Source organism: Myiozetetes cayanensis, unplaced genomic scaffold (genome assembly GCF_022539395.1).
Source record: "Myiozetetes cayanensis isolate MyiCay16 unplaced genomic scaffold, myiCay2020 scf1229, whole genome shotgun sequence".
Classification (NCBI taxonomy): Eukaryota; Metazoa; Chordata; class Aves; order Passeriformes; family Tyrannidae; genus Myiozetetes; species Myiozetetes cayanensis.
This window is the reverse complement of record NW_026086859.1, coordinates 1-10459: the sequence shown is the minus strand read 5'-3', so window position 1 is coordinate 10459 and position 10459 is coordinate 1. Positions and strand designations below refer to the sequence as shown.

The 10459-nt window shown below is 45.8% G+C and overlaps 1 protein-coding gene across 1 annotated transcript; it reads right to left on the bottom strand.

Moving 5' to 3' along the window:
• Positions 1-267: 267 nt before the first annotated feature.
• LOC126635960 (neuroguidin-like) lies at positions 268-10272 on the bottom strand (the record flags this gene model as incomplete). Its single annotated transcript, XM_050307630.1, has 6 exons — positions 10038-10272; positions 8617-8669; positions 7926-8040; positions 4569-4728; positions 418-558; positions 268-330 (listed from the first exon to the last, which is right to left on the bottom strand). Coding segments are annotated over exons 2-6 (491 nt in total), but the record flags the coding sequence as incomplete, so codon positions are not given.
• Between the last annotated feature and the right edge of the window lie 187 nt (positions 10273-10459).

Genomic DNA, 10459 nt, shown 5'->3' with positions numbered 1-10459 from the left:
GGTTTATACTTGTTTATACTGGGAGTCACTGGGGGGTCACTGGTCTATACTGGTTTATACTGGGAGTGACTGGGAGTCACTGGTCTATACTGGTTTAGTCACTGGGAGTTACTGGGAGGGTCACTGGTTTATACTGGTTTATACTGGGAGTCACTGGGGGTTCACTGGGAGTCACTGGGGGCACTGGTCTATACTGGTTTATACTGGAAGTGACTGAGGGTCACTGGTTTATACTGGTTTATACTGGGGTTACTGGGGGTCACTCACCCTTCCTCCCCTCTTTTGGGAATCTTCGTCTTCCTCTTCTTCTTCCTCGAGGCTCCTCCCCTCCTGGGAAGAGGGCGGAGCAAGAACCTCATTAAAAAGGGAGGCGGGGCCTGACAGGGGGTGTGGTCACGAAGCCCCGCCCCCTCTCACCTGATTGGCCGCCAGGAGGCGGGGAAGGCCCGAAATGGGTGAGGTCTCCAGGTCCCCCGGGCCCCGCCCGCGGCCACCCGGCCAAGCCCACTGCCCTCTGGGCGCGGAGGCCTCAGCTGTCCGAACTCCTCCAAGCGCAGCCTAAAATGGGGGTTAAACTGAGCTTAAAGTGACCCAAAATGAGGGGAAATCGACCCAAAATTGAGATTAAATTGCCCCAGAAGTGACCCCAAAATTCAGCTGAAATTGCCTTAAAAACGACCCCAAAACTGAGCTGAAATTGACCCAAAATGAGCTGAAATTGACCCAAAATTGAGATTAAATTGACCCAAAATTGAGATTAAAATGGCCCTGAAAGTGACCCTAAAATTGGGCTTAAATTGACTCAAAATTGAGATTAAATTGTCCCAAAATTGAGCTGAAATTGTCCCAAAAATGAGATTAAATTGCCCCAAAAGTGACCCCAAAACTGAGCTTAAATTGACCTAATATGAGCTGAAATTACCCCAAAAGTGACCCTAAAACTGAGCTGAAATTGACCCAAAATGAGCTGAAATTGACCCAAAATGAGCTGAAATCGCCCCAAAATTGAGATTAAATTGTCCCAAAATTGAGATTAAATTGCCCTAAAAGTGACCCTAAAATTCAGCTGAAATTGACCCAAAATGAGCTGAAATTGACCCAAAATTGAGATTAAAATGTCCCAAAAGTGACCCCAAAACTGAGCTGAAATTGACCCAAAACGACCCAAAAACTGAGCTTAAATTGATCCAAAAGTGACCCCAAAACTGAGCTTAAATTGATCCAAAAATGACCCCAAAACTGAGCTTAAATTGATCCAAAAATGACCCCAAAACTGAGCTTAAACTGATCCAAAAATGACCCCAAAACTGAGCTTAAATTGATCCAAAAGTGACCCCAAAACTGAGCTTAAACTGATCCAAAAGTGACCCCAAAATTCAGCTTAAAGTGACCCAAAATTGAGATTAAATTGCCCCAAAATTGAGATTATACTGCCCCAAAAGTGACCCCAAAACTGAGCTTAAATTGACCCAAAATGAGCTGAGATCACACCAAAATTGAGATTAAATCGCTCCAAAAGTGACCCCAAAATTCAGCTTAAATTGACCCAAAATTAGCTGAAATTACCTCAAAAGTGACCACAAAACTGAGCTGAAATCGCCCCAAAATTGAGATTAAATAACCCCAAAAGTGACCCCAAAATTCACCTGAAATTGACCCAAAATGAGCTGAAATTACCCCAAAAGTGACCCCACAACTGAGCTTAAATTGACCCAAAAAATGACCCCAAAACTGAGCTTAAATTGCCCCAAAAACGACCCCAAAACTGAGTTTAAATTGCCCCAAAAATGACCCCAAAACTGAGCTGAAAATGACCCCAAAATGAGCTGAAATTGTCCCAAAATTGAGATTAAAATGTCCCAAAAGTGACCCCAAAACTGATCTGAAAGTGACCCCAAAATGGGCTAAAATCGCCCCAAAATTGAGATTAAATCTCCCCAAAAGTGTCCTTAAAATTCAACTTAAATTGACCCTAAACAACACCAAAACTGAGCTTAAATTGACCCAAAAATGACCCCAAAATGAGCTGAAATTGTCCCAAAATTGAGATTAAATCACCCCAAAAGTGACCCCAAAACTGAGCTGAAATTGACCCAAAACCGACCCCAAAATGATCTAAAAACTGACCAAAAACTGACCCAAAATGACCCAAAATTGACCCAAAATTGACCCAAATTGACCCAAAATGCCCCAAAATGCCCGTAAATTGAATTTCCTCCCCACCTGTGCTGCTGTTGGGGGTCTGGGGGTGCCCCCAGGGCGGGTCCCAGCTCGGGGGGGGTGTCCCAAAATGATCTAAAAACTGACCCAAAACTGACCAAAAACTGACCCAAAATGGCCAAAAATTGACCCAAAATGATCCAAAATTGACCCAAATTGCCCCAAAATGTCCCAAAATCCCTGTAAATTGACTTTTCTCCCCACCTGTGCTGTTGTTGGGGGTGTGGGGGTGCCCCCAGGGCGGGTCCCAGCTCAGGGGGGGGTCCCCAAAACCAACCCCAAACTGACCCAAAACTGACCCAAAATGACCCAAAACACCCAAAAATGACCCAAAATGCCCCAAAATGCCCGTAAATTGAATTTTCTCCCCACCTGTGCTGCTGTTGGGGGTCTGGGGGTGCCCCCAGGGTGGGTCCCAGCTCGGGGGGGGTCCCCAAAATGATCTAAAAACTGACCAAAAACTGACCCAAATTGACCCAAAATGACCCAAAACTGACCCAAAATGACCCAAAATTGCCCCAAAATGTCCCAAAATGCCCGTAAATTGAATTCCAACCCCACCTGTGCTGCTGTTGGGGGTCTGGGGGTGCCCCCAGGGCGGGTCCCAGCTCGGGGGGGGTGACCCCAAACCCACCTAAAAACTGACCCAAAATGACCCAAAATGACCCAAAATCCCCGTAAATTGAATTTTCTCCCCACCTGTGCTGCTGTTGGGGGTCTGGGGTGCCCCAGGGCGTCCCAGCTCGGGGGGTCCCCAAAATGATCTAAAAACTGACCAAAGCATTAGATCCCATTAGACATTCATGACCCCAATGACCCAAAATTGCCCAAAATGTCCCAAATGCCGCAAATTGAATTCACCCAAATGACCCAAAATTGACCCAAAATGTCCCAAAATGCCCGTAAATCTGAATTCCAACCCCACCTGTGCTGCTGTTGGGGGTCTGGGGGTGCCCAGACGGGTCCCAGCTTAGCAATGTCCCAATGCCCGGGATCACCCAATTACTTGACTCCCAGGAGACCCAGCCTAAAAGACTGACCCAAAATGACCCAAAATGACCCAAAATGACCCAAAATTGACCCAAAATGACCCAAAATTGACCCAAATTGCCCCAAAATTCCCGTAAATTGAATTCTAACCCCACCTGTGCTGCTGTTGGGGGTCTAGGGAGTGCCCCAGGGCGAGTCCCAGCTCCGGAGTGTCCCCAAACCCACCTAAAAACTGACCCAAAATGACCCAAAATGACCCAAAATGACCCAAAATTGACCCAAAATGCCCGTAAATTGAATTTCCTCCCCACCTGTGCTGCTGTTGGGGGTCTGGGGTGCCCCCAGGGCGGGTCCCAGCTCGGGGGGTCCCCAAAACCGACCCCAAACTGACCCAAAAACTGACCCAAAATGACCCAAAATTGACCCAAAATGTCCCAAAATGACCCAGAATGCCCCAAAATCCCCGTAAATTGAATTCCAACCCCACCTGTGCTGCTGTTGGGGGTCTGGGGGTGCCCCCAGGGCGGGTCCCAGCTCGGGGGGGGGTCCCCAAAACCGACCCCAAACTGACCCAAAATGGCCCAAAATTGACCCAAAATTGACCCAAAATTGACCCAAATTGCCCCAAAATGTCCCAAAATCCCTGTAAATTGACTTTTCTCCCCACCTGTGCTGTTGTTGGGGGTCTGGGGGTGCCCCCAGGGCGGGTCCCAGCTCGGGGGGGGTCCCCAAAACCAACCCCAAACTGACCCAAAACTGACCCAAAATGTCCCAAAATGCCCCAAAATGACCCAGAATGCCCCAAAATCCCCGTAAATTGAATTCCAACCCCACCTGTGCTGCTGTTGGGGGTCTGGGGTGCCCCAGGGCAGGTCCCAGCCTCAGAGGTCCCCAAACCCACCTAAAAACTGACCCAAAACTGACCCAAAATGACCCAAAATGCCCCAAAATTGACCCAAAATGCCCCAAAATGCCCGTAAATTGAATTCCCTCCCCACCTGTGCTGCTGTTGGGGGTCTGGGGGTGCCCCCAGGGCGGGTCCCAGCTCGGGGGGGGGTCCCCAAAACCGACCCCAAACCCACCTAAAAACTGACCCAAAATTGACCCAAAATTGACCCAAAATGACCCAAAACGACCCAAAATTGACCCAAAATGCCCCAAAATCCCTGTAAATTGAATTCCAACCCCACCTGTGCTGCTGTTGGGGGTCTGGGGGTGCCCCCAGGGCAGGTCCCAGCTCGGGGGGGGTCCCCAAAACCACCTAAAAACTGACCCAAAATGGTCAAAAATTGACTCAAAATTGACCAAAATTGACCCAAAATGCCCCAAAATGCCCGTAAATTGAATTTCCTCCCCACCTGTGCTGTTGTTCTCGATCTGGGGGTGCCCCCAGGGCGGGTCCCAGCTCGGGGGGTTCCTCGCTGAGCTCCAAGCGGAGCTCTCTGAGGACGGAGCCGTTCAGGGCTCGGCGGCGCCGCCGGGAGAGCTCCAGGGAGGCCGGGTCGGGACCCTCGGGGGCTGAAAAACACAAAATAAATCAAATTTAGGCTTTTTTTAAAAAATCTAGGGGATTTGGGGGTGTTTCCTAATTTTTTCTGATTTTTTTCCGATTTTTTTTGGAATTTTTTATATTTTTTTCAGAATTTTTTTGAATTTTTTTGAGTTTTTCTTGGATTTATTTTGAATTTTTTTGTGGGTTTAATTTGAATTTTTTTAATTTATTTTAAAATTTTTTTGGTGGATTTAAATGGGATTTTATTTATTTTGAATTTTTTAAATTTTATTTCAAATATTTTTGGTTTTTTTTACTTTTTTTATTTTCCGCCATTTTTGAATCTTTAAATTTTTTTGATTTTTTTAAATTTCTGAAATTCTTCAATTTCTTGGGTCTTTTTTGATTTTTTTTTAATTTTTCCTTAAAATTTTCCATTTCTTCACTTTATTTTTCTGGATTTTTAATTTTTTTTACATTTTTATTTTTTTTAGATTTTTTTAATTTCTTGGTTTGGTTTTTTAATTTATTAATTGGGGGGATTTGGGAGGTTTGGGGGGGTTTTAGGGGGGATTTTGGGAGGGGGGTTTGGAGGCCTCCAGGGAGGCCGGGTCGGGACCTTCAGGGGCTGAAAAACACCAAAAAAAATCAAATTTAGGGTTTTTTAAAAAAGTTTAGGGGGTTTGGGGGTGTTTTCTAATTTTTTTCTAATTTTTTTCTGATTTTTTTTGGAATTTTTTTAAATTTTTTTCAGAATTTTTTTGAATTTTTTTGAATTTTTCTCGGATTTATTTTGAATTTTTTTGTGGCTTTAATTCGATTTTTTTTATTTATTTCGAAATTTTTGCAGATTTATTTCAATTTTTTTCTTTATTTTAAAGTTTTTTTGGATTTATTTCAAATATTTTCAATTTTTTTTTTTATTTTCCTGAATTTTTTTATTCTAAGTTTTTTTAAATTTATTTCAAATATTTTTAATTTTTTTCTTTATTTTTCTGAATTTTTTTATTCTCAGTTTTTTTCCTGATTTAATTTTTTTTTTTGGAACTTCTTTAATTTCTGAGTATTTTTTGATTATTTAGGGAGTTTTTTTATTTTTTTTCATTAAGTTTTTTTATTTTTTGGTTTCCTTTTTTTTATTTATTAATGGGGGGGATTTGGGAGGTTTTGGGAGGGGTTTAGGGGGATTTTGGGAGGGAGGTTTGGAGGCCTCCAGGGAGGCTGAGTCGGGGCCCTCAGGGGCTAAAAAACACAAAATAAATTCAATTTTGGGTTTTTTTAAGGGTTTGGAGGGTTTGGGAATGTTTCCTAATTTTTTTTGATTTTTTTCCGATTTTTTTTGGAATTTTTTATATTTTTTTCAGAATTTTTTTGAATTTTTTTGAATTTTTCTTGGATTTATTTTGAATTTTTTGTGGGTTTAATTTGGATTTTTTTTATCTATTTTGAAATTTTTTGGTGGATTTAAATCGAATTTTCTTTATTTTAAATTTTTTAATTTTATTTCAAATATTTTTGGTTTTTTTTACTTTTTTTATTTTCCGCCATTTTTGAATCTTTAAATTTTTTTGATTTTTTTAAATTTCTGAAATTCTTTAATTTTTGGGGTCTTTTTTGATTTTTTTTTAATTTTTTTTTAAATTCTCCATTTCTTCACCTTATTTTTCTGGATTTTTAATTTTTCTTTTATTTTTACTTTCTTAGATTTTTTTATTTCTGGGTGTGTTTTTTTTATTTATTAATTGGGCCAGCTCGGGGCCTTCGGGGGCTGGAAAAGACAAAGAAAAAAAAGGTTTGGGGGATTTTGGGGTTTTTTTCTGAATTTTTTTACATTTTTTAGGAATTTTTACGAAGGTTTTCTTGGAGTTTTTTTCAGATTTTTTGGTTTTTTTTTAATTTTTTTGGGGGGGAATTTTCATTAGATTTTAAAAATGTAATTGGACTTTTAAAATATTTTTAAAATTTAATTTTTTATTTTATTCCAAATTCTTTCTTTATTTCTTTTCAATTGTTTCGGATTTATTTCGAATCCTTTTAGAAATCTTTTGAGGGTTTTTTGGGGGGTTTTTTGAGGTTTTTTTGAATTATCCTGGGTTTATTTTGATTATCTTGAAACTTTTAAAATATTGTCTGAAATTGTTTTCTTTGGGGCTATTTTGGGGTGATTTGGGGCTGTTTTGGGATGATTTGTGGTGATTTTTGGGCAATTTTTGTGATGATTTTGGGCAATTTTGGGGTGTTTTGGGGTGATTTTGGGGTGATTTGGGGCCATTTTAGGGTGATTTGTGATGATTTTGGGGTGTTTTGAGGGGTTTTGGGGCTATTTTGGGGTGATTTGGGGCTGTTTTGGGGTGATTTGGGGCAATTTTGGGGTGATTTTGGGGTGATTTGGGGCAATTTTTGTGATGATTTTGGGAAATTTTGGGGTGATTTGTGGTGATTTTGGGGTAATTTTGGGATGATTTGGGGCCATTTTGGGGTGATTTGGGGTGATTTTATGGTGTTTTAGGGTGATTTGGGGTGTTTTGAGGGGTTTTGAGGCCATTTTGGGGTGATTTGGGGTGATTTCGGGGTGATTTGTGATGATTTTGGGGAATTTTGGAGTGATTTGTGGTGATTTTGGGCCATTTTGGGGTGATTTTGGGGTGTTTTGAGGCTGTTTTGGGGTGATTTGTGATGATTTTGGGGTGTTTTAAGGGGTTTTGAGGCCATTTTGGGGTGATTTGTGGTGATTTTGGGGTGATTTGGGGCCATTTTGGAGTGATTTGGGGTGATTTTGGGGTGATTTTGGGCCATTTTGGGGTGATTTGTGGTGATTTTGGGGTCTTCTGAGGCCATTTTGGGGTGATTTGTGGTGATTTATGGCCATTTTGGGGTGATTTGGGGTGATTTTGGGGTGTTTTGAGGGGTTTTGGGGCCATTTTGGGGTGATTTGGGGTGATTTTGGGGTGATTTGGGGTGATTTTGGGGTGATTTTGGGGTGTTTTGAGGTCATTCTGGGGTGATTTGGGGTGATTTTGGGGTGTTTTGAGGGGTTTTGGGGCCATTTTGGGGTGATTTGGGGTGATTTTGGGGTGATTTGGGGCCATTTTGGGGTGATTTGGGGACATTTTGGGGTAATTTTGGGGTGATTTGGGGCCATTTTGGGGTGATTTTGGGGTGTTTTGAGGGGTTTTGAGTCTATTTTGGGGTGATTTGTGGTGATTTTGGGGGTCTCTCTCACCGTAGCTGACGGGCACCAGTTTGGGGGGGCGGTACCGGCCCCGCCCCCCGCCCAGCCCGGGGGCTTTGGCTCCGCCCCCTCCCTCAGGCTCCTCCCCTTCCTCTTCCTCCTCCTCCTAAAAAAAAAAAGAGGGCGTGGCAACATCAGGCCCCGCCCACCTCAAAACCACGCCCATCGAACCACGCCCACCCATTTAAGCCCCGCCCCTTTCTAAGCCCAGTGACCCCTGGAAGCCCCACCCACAATTAAGCCCCACCCACTTCCCCCCAAGCCACACCCCCTGTTGAAGCCACACCCCCTTCCCCTTAGGCCACACCTCCTGTTTAAGCCACACCCCCTTTAGGCCACACCCAACATGCTTAAGCCCCGCCCCTTTTTAATTGTGACCTAAGCCACACCCACAAATTAAGCCCCACCCCCTTACCTTCAAGCCACACCCCTGCTTAAACCACACCCCTGCTTAAACCACACCCCCTGATTAAACCACACCCCCTGATTAAGCCACACCCAGCCCTTAAAGCCACACCCCTCCCCTCCAGGCCACACCCCTTTAAGCCACACCCCCACATTTTAAGCCACTCCCACTGCTCTTAAAGCCACGCCCCTTTAACGAACCACACCCATTTAAGCCCCACCCACCGGGCTAAAAAGCCACGCCCCTTTATGCCCCACCCTGTTAAGCCCCGCCTACCTGGGCGGCCATGTTGGAAGGGGCGGGGCGGAAGCTCAGGGGGTCGTCGGGGCCTGTTTTGATTGACAGGGGTCAGTCAGAGGGGGAGGGGCTTGAGGGGTGTGGGTGGGGTTTAAAGGTGGTGGGTGGGGTTTAAGGAATGTGGTGGGGTTTAAGGGAGTGGGTGGGGTTTAAGAGTGGTGGGTGGGGTTTAAGGAATATGGGTGGAGTTTTGTAGGAGTGGGTGGGGTTTAAGGGCAGTGGGTGGGGTTTAAAGGTGGTGGGTGGGGTTTAATGGCTGTGGGTGGGGTTTAAGGGTTGTGGGAGGGGTTTGAGGGTTGTGGGTGGGGTTTAAGGATTGTAGGTGGGGTTTAAGGAATGTGGGTGGAGTTTTGTAGGAGTGGGTGGGGTTTAAGGGTGGTGGGTGGGGTTTAAGGGTGGTGGGTGGGGTTTAAGAGCAGTGGGTGTGGCTTGAAGGTTGTGGGTGAGGTTTAAGGGCTGTGGGTGGGGTTTAAGGGTTGTAGGTGGGGTTTAAGGAATGTGGGTGGAGTTTTGTAGGAGTGGGTGGGGTTTAAGGGTGGTGGGTGGGGTTTAAGGGTTGTAGGTGGGGTTTAAGGAATGTGGGTGGAGTTTTGTAGGAGTGGGCGTGGTTTAAGTGTTGTGGGTGGGGTTTAAAGGTTGTGGGTGGGATTTAAGGGTGGTGGGTGGGGCTTAAGTGTTGTGGGTGGGATTTAAGGGTGGTGGGTGGGGTTTAAGGGCTGTGGGTGGGGTTTAAGGGCTGTGGGTGAGGTTTAAGGGTTGTGGGTGGGGTTTAAGGGGTGTGGGTGGGGTTTAAGGGCTGTGGGTGGGGTTTAAGGGTTGTGGGTGGGGTTTAAGGAATGTGGGTGGGGTTTAAAGATTGTGGAGTGGGAGTTTAAGGGGTGTGGGTGGGGTTTAAGGGTGGTGGGCGGCGTTTAAGGGCTGTGGGAGGGTTTAAGAGTTGTGGGTGGGGTTTAAGGATTGTGGGTGGGGCTTAAGGGTTGTGGGTGGGGTTTAAGCATTGTGGGTGGGGTTTAATGATTGTGGGTGGGGGTTTAGGGTGGTGGGTGGGGTTTAAGGGTGGTGGGTGTGGTTTAAGAGCTGTGGGTGGGGTTTAAGAGTGGTGAGTGGGGCTTAAGAGTTGTGGGTGGGGTTTAAGCATTGTGGGTGGGGTTTAAGGGTTGTGGGTGGGGTTTAAGGGTGGTGGGTGGGGCTTAAGAATTGTGGGTGGGGTCTAAGGGTTGTGGGAGGGGTTTCAAGCTTGTGGGTGGGGCTTAAATGTTGTGGGTGGGGTTTAAGGATTGTGGGTGGGGTTTAAGGGTTGTGGGTGGGGCTTAAGTGTTGTGGGTGGGGTTTAAGGGATTGTGGGCGGGGCTCAAGGCTCATAGGTCAGGTTTAAGGGGTGTGGGCGGGGCTTAACTGACCCCGCCCCCCCTGGGCCGCCGCCCGCAGCAGCTTCTCCAGTTGGTACTTGAGGCCCAGCTCGAGGGGGCGGAGCTTCTCCAGCACCTGCCGGAGGGGCGGGGCTTAACTGGAGGGGGAGGGGCCAGGATGCCCCAAAATCCCCCTCAGAGACCCCCAAAAACCCCTCAGGGACCCCAAAACCTCCTCAGTGACACCAAAACCCCCTCAGGGACTCCAAAATTCACCTCAGGGACCCCCAAAAACCCCCAAAGGGATCCCAAAAACCCTCCCAGGGACCCCCCAAAACCCCTTCAGGGTCCCAAAACCCCTCAGGGACCCCCAAAACTCCCTCAGGGACCCCAAAAACCCTCCCAGGGACCCCAAAAACCCTCCCAGGGACCCCAAAATCCCCTCAGGGACCCCAGAAACCCTTTGGGACCCC